The sequence below is a fragment of the Coturnix japonica genome, chromosome 8 (assembly GCF_054131305.1).
Source record: "Coturnix japonica strain WE chromosome 8, WE-NBRP24, whole genome shotgun sequence".
In the NCBI taxonomy this organism is placed as follows: domain Eukaryota; kingdom Metazoa; phylum Chordata; class Aves; order Galliformes; family Phasianidae; genus Coturnix; species Coturnix japonica.
In genome coordinates this window covers 14838380-14855208 of record NC_140670.1, presented here as the reverse complement: position 1 = coordinate 14855208, position 16829 = coordinate 14838380, and the positions used below count along the sequence as shown (strand labels likewise).

The following is a 16829-nucleotide window of genomic DNA, read 5'->3' as shown; positions in this document are numbered from 1 at the left end:
CGGGGACGGCGCCGCGTCCCGGCGCAGAACGCCCGGAGGGAGCGGCAGCGTGCGGCGGGGAGCAGCACCGGGCCGGGGACAGGGCGAGGGGGGAAACAGAGGAAGTGCCGGGGTGCAACAGGAGCGCGCAGCCCGAGGCAGGCGGCGGGGACCCGCGGCGGTTCTGCCGGGGGAGCGGGGCTCGGAGAGGAGGAGGATTACGGCGACTAATCACCCTCCTCCTGTTCCTCGCGAGGAGCCGAAAAGCGACTCCGGGCCGCGCCGGCAGCGACAGCGGCGGGCGGGAGGGCGGCAGGGCGCGCGGCGGGCTCCGTACTTGCCAAGCTCCTCGTAGAGCTGGTACTCGTCGGTGAAGCGGGTGCACGTTGCCGTGGTGGCCATGTTCGGGCTGCGGAGGTTCAGCGCCGCTGGGGCATGGGGCGGGCGACCGGGACGGGCCGGGACGCGCGGCCGGGCGGCCTCCCTCCGGGCTCGGCGGGGCGGCGCGGGCTCCCCCCGCGCCCGGCTCGGCGCTCCCCGCTCAGCCGTGCACAGTCACCGCTCGCCGGGGAGGGGAAGGAGGCAGAGCCTGGCCAGCACCGCGAGAACTGGCTCGGAGACACCCCGCGCCGGCCCCCTCCCTCCGCCCCTCCGCCGGCCCCGGCCCGCCGCGGGGTGTGGCCGCCGGGGGCGCTCCCGGGGCCCCGCAGCGGCGACGGCGCACGGGGACTGCGGGCGGGGTGCGGCCGCCCCCCCCGGGGGGTGCAGGGCACTGCAGTCGGCGCTGCCGCCCCGCGTCGAGGGCGGACGGACTGCGGCGGTACCCCCGGCGCCGGGCTGCGCCGCGAGGCCGGAAGAGGAGCCCGGTCCGGTCCGGTCCCGTCCCGGCGGCACCACGCGGGGCTCTGTACCGGAGCGAGAAGGGCTGCGGCCGGAGCGACTTCCTGCGTGCGACGGGAGGGGAGGGCCGGGAGGCGGCCTCCCCGCGGGGTGGAGGAAGGGGAGCAGATAGCGAGGAGGAAGGCGCCGAGCGGGGCGGCCGCGTCCCCGGCGGGAGGGGGAAGCGGAACGGCGGGGCGCGGTGCCGCCAAGTCGGGCCCGAGGTGTCCAGAGAGACGAGAGAAAGCGGCGGTCGGGGCGCTGCGCGTGGGGCGGGTGCGGCGGCGGCGCTCACACGTGCGTGCCGGGCGTTGTGCTGATGGGACGCGGCCGCGGAAGGCGGACAGAAATCATCAGCCCTCGGCTGCAAAGGCAAACAAACCAGGCGCTGTTCTGTCTCTACTAACGTGCCAGTGGTGAGCGTCGGCTGCAGCGCCTTTATAAGCAAGTTTATTTTCACCTCTTATTTAAGTGAGTCCGTCTCAGCCTGAACACTTGCCAAATCTGCTTAATATGCACGTTTATATAGGGCAGCCGCCGATCAGGCAGAGGGAAAGGCTGCTTCGGCCTCCCGCGTGCCCCACAGCGCAGACTCTGTCGGGAACAGAGACAGATGAACGTACCATAAGCCAGAAGCAGCATTAAACTGGTCTGAAAATGAAAAGTACCGTGTAAGTACCCCGCATTAGCGCTCTATAACTGGACTCGGAAATCGTCATGTTATTCAATCACGTGGAAAGCGGTGACGGCAGCTGGCAGCATCCTCCCCAGCCCCAGGTCAGAGCAGCCAGCCTGGTGCTGCAAAGTCTGTGCCTGAGCGATGCAGCGGGGAAAGATTCAACCTGCCTATGCAGAAAGTAGAGAGAGAAAGTAGGACAATACAACAGTAATGTTACAACAAAGCAATACTTCTAGAAGGCGATTATGAAACAACAGCATTCTGCATCTTGCACCGTGCCAGCACTGAAACTTGCTGACCCAGCAGAATAATTCAGAGAAGGAACAAATGATCCAACCAACAGGTGCCGCTCAGCGAGTAGAGCTAGTGCTGAGCTGAAGCTGCTCAGGCAGCCCCCTGCAGCCCACCCGTTACACCAGCAGAAGAGCTGTAGATGAGGAAAGCTGCCTGCCTGATTCACACTCCCCTCCCCACGGGAGGGACCAGCAGAGAAGAATATACAGAGCCCAGGTGGGAGATCCTTGGTGCGGCAGTAGCCAACACTGCTGATAGGCATCCTGCAGTGTGCTTCCACTGTCCAGAATGACACTATCTGCTGGTTGTGCAGGAGAGGCAGCTCTTATGCTTGTGCTGTGGTTGCTGTGTGGTAGTCAAGAGATGCACAATCCAGTCTCCCATGTAAAAAATGTATGGGTGCACTGACACAGGACCCTATTCTACTCTTGACTGTTCCTCAATGCAAAAGTTGGGAGATGGGCGTTTGAGACCAGATTTTAGCACAGTGAATGGCCAGAGGGAGAGAATGTAAGCTTTCGTGCATTTGGCCTGTACTCTTGCAGACTGGGGTAAGATGATGAAGATGGAAACAGACAGGAGGCACGCAAAGAAATACAGCACTAAGAGAGACTTACCTAAAGCTATGTGTAATTGTGAGTGAGATTCTGTCAGTCGGAGCACACGCGATGGTGCAGGTCATAGGCAGGGAGGAAGAAGTTTGCTCCCAGAAAAGGCTGCACCTTTCTTGTTTTACTCATGATGAAAGAGATGCATGGGAGCAGGGGGATTTGTAATTCTTAGGATTTAACTGGGACCTTGTTAAACAAATATCAGATGAGATAGTTACAGTAGGAGTGCAGAAAGGATGTGTAATGTGTAACAGAAAAGAAAAACCACTCCAAGAGTAGCATGCAGAAATATAGAAATATGGAAGTGCTGGATGTTTATCTTGCTTCAAAATGTGTTTTACTGCATACACTCAAGTCTGACCAAGTTATTATCTATGCACTTTACCAGACACTCAAGTAAAGGCAGCTCCTGCCATAGAGGACTCCCTGGGTAGGATTTTGGTTTTAAAGTGTTGAAAATGGCTCAACTGGACCCAAAGTCTGCTCTGGGGAAAAAGTACCCCATGATATTTAAGAATCCCCAGTTGCGGGGGTCTCATAACATATGAATAGTAAAAAGAGGAAGACTGGAGAGGAAGTTTCTTATCTTGAAGCGTTATGAGTAAAAGTGAGGTCTGGCAATAAGAAAGGGAAGAGAAGCACGAGTGGAAAGAAAAGCTCACCGTGTGTTACGCACAGCAAGAGCTGTAAGAACAGATTGCTAACTGAGAAACTTGTGTGAAGCGAGAAGTGGGATACGAATTGAGTGACAGACTTGATTAAACCAAATACTGAGTGGGAGAGTAAGTTATGGGAGCTGAGTTTTCAAAAGGAATGTAGACAAAATGAAGCAGGAGGGGGGTGGCAATATGGATGAGAGAGTATTATGTCAACAGAAAGAAATATTGATGCTCTGGCTGACATAGCAGTCTATTCAAACTGAGAATAAAACTGCAAACGAGTGAATCTTGAATTATGCCTGAGCAGAATTATCTCACAGAGACTGGAAAATATATGTTTGAACAGCAAGTAATGTTCTTGAGACAGCCTCTGCAGCAGTAATGGAGATTCAACTAATGAATAGCAAGAGAGATTCTGACCTCAGTTACGCAGGGATGAAATCTGGAAGTAGTGCCTTGCTTTTAGCGGACCAGCTTCATATTTCACATTAGCGGAACAGCGGTTTTGGTCTCTATCTTTTGAAGTAGCACTGGTTTGCTTATACAGTACACTGAACTGTCAGGGATCTGTAAGAGATTAATCTGATTTTAATAACCGGAGCTGAGTAAGAGGCACTAAAGAAAGTAAGTAAAATACAAAGGATTTAATGCAAAGCCCATGGGCATAAATGGACATTTCCTCTGATGTTAATGGATTTTGGATCAGGCCCCATCTGTTCATGGAGCCTAAGGTCAGCTTTGGCATGTTGAAGAATGTCCGTGGGAAGGCAGCAACACAAAAGCATTGGTCTTCAGGGAAGCGGAGTGAAGACTACAAAATGAGTTCACAGAAACTAACTGGAATTCAACCTGCAGTGGAAAACGGGAAGTACAGCATTTAACCACTGCAGAAGCTGCACGACAGCCTTCCCAGCAAGGTTAAATGAGCTAAAGGGCAGCATGTATTAGTGTGCTGAGCAGAGCGGTGCTGACTGGTGCCAGATACAAAGAGAGGGTGTTACCAAAAATAAAGGACCTGAGAAGAATGGGTGGAGTTAGAAAGTAGTTTTGGGAGGCAAGATGTAAAAGAAGAAAAAAAGCAAAAAATGCAATGAGTAAATACACTCATTAAATACACTTGCTCTGTTTTCTTCTTATTAGCAGAGGGTCCTTCAAGGAATCAAGTCATTTTTCCTCTCTGTGCCTCTGCTGTCCAACTTGTCTGTTCAGAGTGAGCAGTTCCAGGGTACTCTTATCTCACACAGGGCACTTACAGGACATAAAATTCAACCTGCCCTGCCCTTACATGGGGCCTCCTGGTGCTACCAAAACAACTAAACAACTGCTAACAACTATAAAACAAAGCACTGAGGCTTCCTGAATTTGATGAAATACGGTGTCATCTTAAAAGGAGGAATATTTTGGTGGCCAGAAAGGAGTAACGTGTTAAAATTCTTAGCAACTACTTTGCTTCTGACTCCAGAGTACGCAGTGTTACACATGAAATGTGTTACCATGACTGGCAATGTACTCACAGACATGTATACAGAAAGAAATCAACTTGTTTTCATAGGTGATTGTTCATGTTTGCTATACAACACAAGATCTCTAAAAAAAGCAATAACAAATAAAAAGCAAGTGTTTGCTGAGTATCTACCAGAAAAATCAGGTTCCTTTAATGCGCAGTTGTTCTGCTCCTTCCTTTAAATGGATGTTCACTTGGTTCTTCTAGAAAATCACGACTCAGATGAGTCTAAGTGGATTTGTAGGTGTAGCTGACAAAAGTAAAAAGTAGCATGCATAGAAGGAAGGATGCAAAAAGGAACTTTGGGTGAGTTAATATAAAATTTATATTTGAAATAAACAGATTCTGGAGTTCTGGAAAGATACAAACATTAAATTACCCTATTAGCGCAGACTATTCAGCCATCCATCTAGTTTAGTGTCTTGTCTTCAGTAGTGACCTATTGCAGATGATAGATGTGAGGGAGGGGGAACAGGAGGGGATGAGAGGAAGACAGAGGAGAAGAAAGGAAAGGAATCAGAATAAACCAATGCAGAGATGTGTACCACCCACCTGCATACTGCACACAGCTTGATTAGTGGCTTTCCTCCTGACCCCAGGCTGATGATCAAAATATGCCCTGAAGCACAAGGATTGGTAGCCCCTGTAATTTTGATCCTAGCTTGTGTCAGTGCATATGACATTCTGTTTCATGTCAATGCCTAATCCTTTTTGATTCTTACTAAGCTATTTAAGTCAGTAATATCCCATGGCACTGAGTGTTGCACGTTAATTATGTGGCTTATAAAACATATAACCTGATATCATTGCAAATTGGCTCTATTTTAATGTCACAGAGAACTCCCTACTGTTACGAGGCTGGGTCAGTAGCATGTCCAAAGAACCATGGTGTCCTGTGCTTTTCAGTGCCACGGGCCTCTGTGCTGGGGGGCTCGGGCAAAGGGAGGGGCAGCAGTGGCCTGGCCTGGCATCTGGGTCTCTGCATCTGGGTGCCCTCCAGCAGGCTGCATGTGCATGCTACTCATCTGCCTCTGCTTCCCCACCTCTGCTGGTGACTCCTGGGGGCTCCTGCCTTTACTTCCCTGGGATATTTGCAAGCCACTGAGACAAGAGGTATTCTACTTCTCATCTTAAAATGGCCAATGTCAGCTGTTAATCGTGTGAAGAGCAGGATCTTCCACCATCTAGTCAGAAACAAGACCATATTCTACAAATTCTTCTAATAATTATCCAGTAACAATAACAGTTAACGTCACCCTCAGATGGCCTTCAATTCAACAAGTTTAATGTCTGCTGTCTCCCTTGGTGAGTGGACAACGGAGAAGCAGTTTGTCCTGTTACATGACAGCAAATGAACAGATGTGTATTTCCTTTGCAGAGTGCATCTTCATACTGTCTAGAAAGCTCTGCTGTCACTAAAGGGTTACTATGCTGGGATATAATACTGGGGAAACATCTTGAACATTCATTTGAATATGGCCATCACCATGGAATGTCCAGGGTCTATTTTAAGATACGTGCTGTTTGTTTAAACAGGATTGCGTGACTGTTACGTAAAGGATGAACACAGATTCTCCCTATATCCCAGATATCTCCTTCAACTTAAAATACTGCATGAGATTATCCACATCCCGTACCGAATGGCACCGATTACCAGATGTATGAATAGTGGCTACTAATGCTATGTTCTGGGGCAGGGGTCTCCCTCTTTTTTTCTCTGTCCAGGGGAACAATAATACTGCTGAAAAGATGATGGACTGACATTCCTGCTGAGATGCCTTTTGCAGCAGCGGGAAGAATATGCACAGCAGCTCCCTCATTGCTGTGGGTCACCCATAACCAAGAGGAATGAGAAATGAGCAGTGTGGTTTCTGTGGATCAGCCCATCATTGCCATCTACTGCTACTGCTCAAAAGAGTTTAATTTAATGCCAGCTACAACAAATTTCATTTCTTTGCTTTTTAAAATGGAGAGTAGAACCCTGAGAATACTTCCAAATTAACTCTCACCACTGAAGTCATCATAACGTTGGGCCATTACTAGCCAATTAAATTAAACTCAAAGTTAAACTGCATATATCTCATACTATCAATCTTGTAACTCCTTCCTCTTGACATCTCAGTTATATTTACGGCACACTCTTTGGGGAGATACGAAACTTTTTCCATGAAATTCTCATGTAGGTCTGGATATAAATGGCTGTGGATCATCACAGCCTCTTTGACCACTGGGAAACACAAAGCGGCACACGTCCACATCACAGTCATCTCTGCAATTGGCACAAACTGGCCCCTCCTGTCAGTCTCAGGAAGCCAAGATTTACAGTCCATGCTTTTCCTGCCACCACCAGGTAGAAGTTCTTTTAATTTAGGATGAAGGAAGGGTGTATTGTCACTACCAGGGTCTGCAGTAGAAGGACACATGAATAGATGCAAAAGTGGTCAGTCTCCAAAGTGTTTCACCATCACTTTCGCCAGCACTAAACTCTCAAGTAACACCTGTTAACATCAAATACCAGATGTCATTTTTTAAATATTATTTCTGAATCCTCTTGCTTCATTTCCTTACTAACTTCCTAACTAACTGTTTAAACATGACCTTGACATTTTTAAAGGAGCTGTAAAGCCTCTCTACCATAAAACAGCCAGATTAACATTTATGCACAGTTCAGAAAAATAAACACTTTAACCAAAATTGCCTGAATGTTTATTTCAGGGCACAGATGGCTCACAGGACTCTTCAAAGAACACTGGCAGCAATTTCCTACCCTGAGTAACGTAAATTAATTAACACACACATCCTGTTTAACATCAAAAGAAAATCTGGCTCCAAAGAACAATCCAAAAGAGAGGGCCTATGGTGTTTACAAACACAGCCCAAGCCAACAGATGCAGAAAACAGTATTTGGGAACCACAGCAAAGCCTCCACCCTGTAGCTGGACTCTCCATTCACTCCAGGATTCAGATCTCCCTGTGCATGAGAAAGCATGTAGTGAGAAAGAGTGGCCCGATCTCCCAGGCAGAGTAACAGTGATGATTTACGCCCTCTCCATTAACAGCCACAAAACCTGTAGGAATAAGTGAAGTAAATCCCATCTCACAGTGACAGAAATGAGGCAGAGAAGGACAGCACATCATGACCCCACGGGTGTGCAGCAGCTGGGATGGCAGAACCCAACTTGCTCCTCCAGCACAGACTGACACAGGCACTTCCCCACCGATGCTGACTCGGGGTGAAGCCAACATAGTGGCACCGTTATGAATTAAATGTGCAGCTCTCCCCAGACTTCTCCCCCAAACTACACCTTCCCTACAGAGTGCCATTTACAATTAAACGCTCACTAAACCTTTGTTATGCTGGTAGGACACTTAAGTGCAGTGGCTACAAATTTTACTGCTTCTCCTTCCGAGTGTACTTCACTCTTTGTATCTTGTTAATAAAAGTAACATGCAAAAGAAAAAAGATGGTTCTTGACAGGTAAAAAAAATTACATCCACAATCTGTCAGTTTGGGTTGGGATCCCCATTAAGAATCCACCACTGTTAGGCTGCAGTGACACGGACTTCCTGCTTTTGAAGGGCAGACAGCAAATACACCTGACTTTGCTGAAACACAAATATTTGCACATTAAAAAGTTCTCAAAACAAAAAAAAAAAAGTAATTTTTATACTGCAGAGGAGGGTCTTACTTCCAAGTTTAACGTCCTTATATTACGTTCCAAACATACAAGCATACAAGTATACAAACAACATACAATCTATCACGGCAGCAGAATGAGATTCTAGCTCATGGCTGTTTGTTTCTTGAGTACTTACAAGTCACAGAAGTGCGTGTGAATGTGAGGCAGAACTGCCTTTCTAGCCTTGCAGATGTGGAGAATGTGACTCGTGCTTGACGTGTGCATGTGTACATGCAGCTGGATGGCACGTGGTCTGGGTATGTGTATGTATTACAGTCCCATTGCTGCCACCCCAAGCAAAGAGATAGTGGGAACTGTGCAAGCACAGATGAAAGTCATCTTTATATATATATACATATATATATATATGTATATATATATACATATATATACACACTAAGACAAAATAAAATAAAATAAAATAAAATAAAATAAAAAATAAAATAAAATAAAAATCAGAGTGTGTAAAGGGTAAGGATTCAGAGACTGTGGGGAGGAACTGACACAGAGTGAGCTCCCTATAGCAAGGGTAGGCTAATGGGTGGGTGAGAGGAGTGGCAAAGCAATATTATATGCTCACATGAAGAGGGGATGCTTTGTGGGCACACATGACTGTCTGATAACACCGACCTGCTGCACCGCTAGTAACACCTGTACCTTCTGTATATGAAACACTGACAAAGTTTGGAGACAGGACTGATTTAGAAATACAGCCTTCTTATAGACACCATGCACACTTTGCACACCAAAGTTATCCATACCCGTTTCTTTGTTTATCTGCTAGCAGGGCAGACCTTGCCAGAAGTTCCCTGACTGCCAGAGATGAGGATCTGGCCTTCCCTGTTTCTAACACCTTCCTCCCAGCCAAAGCTCTGTTGGCTACAAAGTTTATAGCTGGTACAATGGCAAGTGAGATGTGAAGTGAAAAGGATCCTTACTCCCCATGGCTTCTTGTTTCCAGGAGTCTAGCACTACTCAACATTTAACCACATGGTTTCTCTGGCTTTGGACAAACGATTACATCAGTAAAAGCATAGGGCTCAGCAACAACATGCAGAATTTGAGTTTTCAGCATAGCTTCTTTAAACACCAGCACAGGCTGACAGCCAACAACATCCTGCACATAATGGACTTGTGCTCCATCCAGCCTATCCCCATAAGTTGCTTCCAGAACTGTTTCGGGGCAGGAATGGAGGACAAGCAGCCTTCAGGACTCACACGAGGTGTTGAACACTATTGGAAGCACATGTATTTGGGAAGGATCTTGTTGGGACCCAGCACACTAATGCAAGTCTAGCACAAGCAAGAAGGAGGAAAAGCACTCACTGCTGAGTACTTAGTTTGTGAAGATCTCTAGTCTGTACAGGAAGTTTTGCAACAGCAATAATTTAAGAAATAGCCTTAGAATATATACAATCTATGTACCACTAAAACTGGTGACGTTGGAGTGGAAGGTGTCAGTGGGTACAAGAGCTGCCCTCTAACCACCAGTGCAAAATAAGAGGCCACTATGGGAGAAGAAGAACAGCAATTCATTGGCGATGCAATTTACCATCTAGAAAATCAGCCCTCAATTCCTACAGAAAGCAGTGGAAATGGACCACCAGATCACAGCACATGAAATCATGTAAGATGGCCCAAACCACATTGCTTCGGCTCTGTTCCTTGTGTCAAGGAAAAAAGAAAAAAATCATTCAAAAAGCCTCGGTACAAAGCAGCGCCGCCGCTAAGGCACGTACTGCACTGACAGCGCTTTGATCACCAGCCGAGCACCTGAGATGTTCAGCAGCGCTCAAGAGCGCGTTGCCGAGAGTCACCTAGCGGCAGCAGCAGCCCTCGCAGCAGAACGGCTTCAAAGGCAGCGCCTGTGGGCGAGCGCTGCACAAGTGACCTCACGTGCGGCTCGGGCTCAGGCCGGCTACCTGCGCACATAAATGAGCCCCAGGTGTACAGAGCCCAGCTGCCAGAGGATTCAAACCGCAACCGCAGCGACTATTTTAGTATATGTAACTGCGGGGTTTAATTAGCTAAGCACACGCCTCCACTTTAAGGGGTTATAAATTACCCACATTGAAAAACTGCGTTCCTTTCCAATAGCCTCAGCTGTGTATGTGTTCTACTCCTGACACTAAAAATTCCGTATTTATCCCCTCTGCTTGTAAAAACCCTCTTTGTGCTCACTTGCCCTTGTTAAGATCTAACCTTGGAAGCGGAGCTTGAAGCAGACATCCCTGCCTTCTCTACTGATCTCTTATTGTACCTTCTCTTAGGTCAACAGACTCTTTAGAGATGGGCTACTTATGTGCATAGGCTACAAGAATTCATGTCCCGATGAATAACAGCAACTTGAGATCACTGCTGTAAAAGTTTGCAGAGACAACCTTTGCTGACAGCTCAACCTCCACTAAGATTTTCTCTCTAGGGTGTCTTCAAATAGCTCTCTATTAGGGTGAGGTAATAAGGGGAAAATAAACATGCCTATATATGGAGAGGAAAAAAAAAAAAAAAAAAAGAAAGAAAAGAAAAAGAGAGAGAAAAAAAAGACTCCAAAGAAGTCAAAAAAGACACCAAAGAAGAGGTGGTGAGAGAAGCATTGACACAATTGCCTCAAGTAATGGCTCCACTGTTAATATGTACAGGAGGTGCAAGGAACCAGAAGAGATACGGCAGACAGCTCCTGTATAAGAAGAATCCGTGAAACAAGCTCATGGTCTGCGCTTGAGAAATAAAGCTTGACATCCCAATTGCACAAGCGCACACTGCCCCCTCATGGCAGCATCCCACACGCTGCCACTCTCACGGTTCCTTTGTTCCATCAGACTCATCTGCCTGCACTGTTATTGTGGATCAAGCAATGCTCAACAGGAAAATAATCCCATCTTCACATATAAAGGGAGGGAGTCTGAGCTGACCATCAGTGTTTACAAGCAAGAAGGGCAGCAAGGATAGTCAAAGGTAAGGAGAAGAGAAGGCTTAGTGAGCTGGGACTCCTGAGACTGGAAAGGAGAGAAAGGCGATGTGACACTTGGATACAAAATTGCAAGTGGACTCGAAAAAAAAGAAAGAAGGGAATGGTGATAAATGCCATAAGCATATACTTTCCATTATGAAGCTACCCCTAGTGTTTTCGCACAGAATTCAGAAACCCAGACAGCTTTACACTCTCTACATGGGTACCAGGCTACCAGGGACCCTAGATCTCAGCAGGCAGCCCACCAGGCTGAGCCTCGGGATGCAACAGTGGTGTGGACAGGGCAGAGCTGAGCTGGGCCTTGCTGAGCAGCTGGCTGATGGCAGCATCGCAGCAGGGCTCCGGACTGTTCCCCTGTGCTCAGCAGGGCCTGTACAGAGCAGCCCCTCAGAAACACAGGATACACACCTGGCTGCTGCCTACACAGCAGTTTTCTGCACAACCTTCTCACTTGGCTTATAGTTACAGACACATTCTTTTCCTCTGAAACCCGAGAAGACCTTTAAAACCTTTTCCAACCTTTCATTCTGCGGAACACACAAGCCTACACTAATGCAACTCCCTTTGCCAATTCCTAACAGGCTTAACATTTTAAATACTGCTCCCAAGAGCCACTTTGCCATAAGCAGACCTCAGTGCTTCCAGACACCCACAGTGACAGCACAAGCGGTGCTGTGGGAAGAGTAAAGGGGAGTCCAGGGGGATGCCGGCTGTGTGAGCTCTGTGGTACAGAGCGGCGCAGAGCCCGGCAAGTCCAACGGCACCCAAACACCGCACATCTGGAAGAACCCGGAGCGAAACCCACCTGGTACCGGACAGCAGGCCTTGGTTTGCGAGGGGCGGAACGGCAGCGCTGGCAGGGACTGAACGGCAGAGATGATGAGCGCGGAGCTGCGGGGCCGGGCAGCAGCGGCCGCCAGGGGGAGCCCCCGCCGCGCTCTGCAAATGGCGCCGGGGCGGACACCCGCTCGTGGCTGCGGGCTGCCCTGCATTGAGGTACCGGCACCACACAGCAGCGTCCCGCAGCACCATGAACACGGTGCCCAGCAAGTGGCAAAGCATCCCAACACATCTGGGAGTCTCCTGCGAGACTCTTTATTGCAAATTCAACTGAGAAAGAGGGATCGATCAAAGAGCAAACAGATGATGTACAATGTGAGACACGTCTGTGACAGCGTCCAGCTCAGACGTAACACAGAGCTCATCATTCTTGATCAGCTTTTTTCACATGAAAGAGCTGTTTGTGAACTAAAACAAGAGTTTACACTTTGCAAGAGTTGTTAGTGGTAAAACAAGAGCAATGCCATTGGGCAATTCAGATCTGTAAACACAGGTTTGCAACTGTCAGACATTGTCGTTGGCTTTGCCGCAGCCTCAGATACTTCTTGATTCTGTCTACTGGAAGATGTTGAAAGCATTTATCTCTCCTATAAATCATATACAGAGCTGTGACTGACACCTGCTTCATAAAGAATGAAGATGTTAACAGTCCGTGAAGTTATGCCAGCTAACGTCTCCTGCAGACTGGTTCTGATTGTGCTGCGGGTGTATTCATTTAGGCAATAAATATCAGTGTGTGGGATTAACCTGACAAACCTGTAGCCAGTGAGAAACGAATACTATGTAGGGTGTGAATCATTCTGTGCAATCCATTATTAACATCTGATTCTACTAGAGTAGAAACCCCAGGTTGCTCAGGTGCCTTCACTTTTCTAACTTCCACGCTCCAAATGTTGTGGCTCCCCAAGGTGGCTTGCAAAGGACAAATAAAATAAAAGAAAAAAGTGAGAAAATTACTTTCTGTGTTGAACTGAAGTGTGCATATCCTCATTGCAAACAGAAGGAGGGGCTGCTGTCTGCTGTTTAGAATCCCCAAGGCAGTTTGCCACAGCCAAGAGAAATGTTTGCTACAGCTGTGATGTATTATGTGCTTTAATTGCTTTTCAGAACGTGAAGATAACTGTGATATTTGGAGGAAATGGGTGAGCTGCACTAATAAGCTCTGCTTTGAAGCAGATTTAGCTCACACTGGGCCATGCAAGCTTCTCTACTAAACTTTGCCAGCTCCTTGGGGAGCTGGAAGGGAGAGGATGGATCTCAGACGTGATCTACCCAGCCAAAGAAGACAGATTAACAATTTATTTGGAGAAGTATCAACAAAGGCCTATGCCCTTTCTTATAAGATCCTACAGTAAAAGTAGCTAGTGTTAACTGCAGAGCTACAGAGCTGCTACATTAACCTTGTTTTGAGCCAAAGCAACACTGAACATCAGTTTTTGCAGAAGTTACATGGTCCAAGTGAGAGCCACCTTGGGAATTAGTGTTGTACTACTTGCTGCAGGGATGGGGAGCCAGCAACACATCAGTGTATGCAGAAGACTCAGTAGGGTTTCTCAGACCTTTGCGAATGCTCAGTTTCAGACTAATGTCTATCATTACGCTTTTCCCAAAAGGTTTTAGACCCCGGTTCCAGCTGGTGATGTATGAAGCCAATTCATTACTTCCATCTACTGGGAAAACGTACTGGGATTTTGACTCACCTATATGTGGGTTGAAGGTGCAGTGAGAGTGTTGTTTACAGATGGGTGGTCTTGAGTGATGGGAAGTGGTGCAATTCACTTCATCCATCCCCTGCAGTTGAAGTGCGTAGGCTTCATCCTGGGACTTGCACGGAACAGCATCCCCAAATATGGGGATTTCTTACTAAAAAGAGATGAGACAAATAAGAATGACTTGTCAGCGGCTCAGGGCACATTGCCTCCACAAAGCTGTACTCTTCAGACCCCATGGAAAGCTTTTTTTTTTTTTTTCCTTTTTTCTTGCAGCTGTGAGCTAACTTAGCAATAAAATCAGACAAGACGTCAGCAAAGGCAACTAGTGGAAACTGGCAGATTCAAACAGAATAGCTGGAGCGAAGCTTCTGCTGTCATCCTGTCACTCCCAGATAACCAGACACTTTACAGTAAAAGTAGATGCAAATAGGATATTCAATCACAGGTCCCAGTTTCTACTTTTCCATGACAACTAGGTGTGATTTCTTTGTATGCAAGGTGCTTAGTTCTGAGAACCTGAAGTTACACATTTACTGGTAAGCATGAGTGGGCCACAAGTGGACTGGTTTTCAGAAATGCTGGAGTTGCTGGTGATTTCCAAGTGGATCAGTATCCTGGGAGAAAATACTGAAAAATCAGCCTGCTTTCACATGCCAAATATTTATTCCTAGATGACTGCCTCACTCACATGTGCTGGCTCACTTCTCCTTTGACCTCTGTGAGACCTGTTTTCCTCCTCTGAATTATGTAAATAATGATATCCTTCCCTGTAATTTGGCTGAATAATAATATGCAGATACTATACACAATTAATTGCTGATGTTCTCACAAATCAGGAGCAGGCAAATCTTTAAGTTTTAAAGATTTTGGCTTTTAAACTGCTTTCAGGAGAGAATGATTGTACTGGGAAAAAAAGGAACCAACCACAAACCCAAACACTTGCAGGTACACACCTTGCAGTAATTACAGCCGAAGCCATAGTCTTACTAACGTGAGCGTTATCTGTTAATAAAATGGCATTCTGGATTCCTTTGCATAAACAACTACACACAGCTCTGAGCAAACACAGACAAGTCCACGCCAGCACACTCCACCGCCCAGTCCCAGCTGCCTGTGAAGCAAGGGACTGTTGGTGAGCCCTGTCTGCCAGCGCCCTGAGCACCTCCCTGCCCCAGGGTGTAGCTGCTTCTGTGCAAGGCCTGAGCTGATGCAGCTCTGCAGGAACCTGCTGGGAGAAGCAGCTGAGGAGCCACGGCCTGCCTGCTTTTGCCCTAAACCTCACTCCTTGCCCAAGCTGTTGCAGTATCACAAAAAGTCCCAAGTTGGAAGGGAACCACAAGGAACATGGAATCCAACTCCCCACAGCCACACGGAACAACCCAAAACGTAAACCCTGTGTCTGAGAGCACTATCTAAACGTACCTTGAACTCCAGCACTCGGGCTGTGCTTGCTACCCTAAGAGCACCTAACCAAGTGCTCTTACAAGATCCACGTTCAGCACAAGTGCAAACTAAATAAATCACACAAGTTACCATGTTCAAAGGGAGAATGATCTAAGAGGACCTTCATTTTAGCAAGTAGATGAACTTAGAAAGAGTTTATCTTCCTTTTGGTTAAAAATACAGTAGTCCAGAAACAAAACTTGACAATATGAATGGTGTAACCCTAAGCAAAATGTATTTTATTTCAGGCCCATGTGTAACTGTAATAAACTATTTTCAGCTAATGCACATCAATTTCTTAGATTTTTCATATCATTAGTTTTACTCTGATTTACTCACTCTCTATATTTATACTTTTTTAACACTCTTTGGTCTTAGTGAGAAAAACATTTTTTTCCACTGTCTTCTATCTAGTCACAGTTGAATGATGTGACCAACTAAATATGGATTACACTGCATGTGGTTATTTCCACTATGTCTTTAGCTGGTGCCTGATAGCACTGTTTTTCTTACTACAAAATATTTTGGTTTCTTTGAAGACATTCAGTGACAGAGATGAAAACAAAGATTAAATTATCCAAACACAGATGCTCAAAAGCAGGCATACGGGAAGTTCAGTGTAAGGATCCTCGTAAATAAAGTAATGCTTTAATTTGTTAGTGAACAAAATCTGAGGTGCATACCGACCCTTGATAACATTATCAACTTAAAGGGGCAGTATGCACCTCAGATTTTGTCCATGGCTACTAAAGAAAGCCACTTCATAAAGTCCTGTTTCTAAAAGTGGTTAATTTCCACTCTTGAAAAAGCAATGTGCTTTTCATTTCATCATTTGGAAAGGTGGTCCAGACCATTAGCTGTGATTGGCATAGAATGCTTTTCCCTTCCAGCCCAAACACACTTACAACCAGCTGAAACAGTCTGTACAAGCTGTTCCAGGGGTTGTCCTAAGTGACACTTTCTACATAAAGAGCATCAACCATGCAAATGTCAGTTAACCAGGTACATTTTTTCCATCCACTCATCTCTGTGTCCTAAAACGCTTCTTCAAATCTCTTCAAACAGCAGTTTACCACCTACTCCCTCAGCGCTTAACACCATAGAAACTCATCTATGCGTACCCTCCTTTACTATTCTTATTTCCGAGTATCTTCCTGGTCTCATCTCTGCATGTATTTTTATCATTTTTCCTGAGAAGGCTGTTGTCCTCCATACTGCATAGGCAGATTTACCAGCTGTGTTTAATGGAAGAAAGTCTCCTTGCAGCCATTAGATATGTGTTGGGCCTCCAGCTTCCTCCCCTGCAGGAGTCTGCAGATAGTATAGTGCAGGAATAGAATTCAGCTGGGGAAGAGAATTCCAGCTCAACTGACTGATACTTATTGAACCTGAGGAAAACGGGAAGTTGTTGCTAAAGTTTCTGACTGTTAACTGAATTTTCATTTACCTGCATTAAAAGGTCCAATTAAAAGATGATTATTCAGGAAGTTAATTTGAATAAATTTTGTTGTCACTGAAAACAATATTTCTCTAAAACATTGTAAGTACCTTTAGGCAAACATTAAATTACTTGGAGGG

The 16829-nt window shown here is 46.6% G+C and overlaps 1 protein-coding gene across 48 annotated transcripts in view; it reads right to left on the bottom strand.

The window, feature by feature from the left end:
* CAMK2G (calcium/calmodulin dependent protein kinase II gamma) overlaps positions 1–12298 on the bottom strand; it is a 120577-nt gene extending 108279 nt beyond the window's left edge. For 26 of the 48 annotated variants that reach the window (XM_085554293.1, XM_085554294.1, XM_085554301.1 and 23 more), the window contains exon 1: positions 12062–12298. In XM_085554293.1, coding sequence (XP_085410419.1) covers positions 12062–12288 — 227 coding nt within the window. In that variant the 5' untranslated portion in view covers positions 12289–12298. Of the gene's footprint in view, positions 1–316; positions 672–12061 lie in introns of those variants that run through there. The other 22 variants (XM_032445264.2, XM_015866532.3, XM_015866540.2 and 19 more) reach the window with 2 other exon arrangements.
* Positions 12299–16829: the final 4531 nt, after the last annotated feature.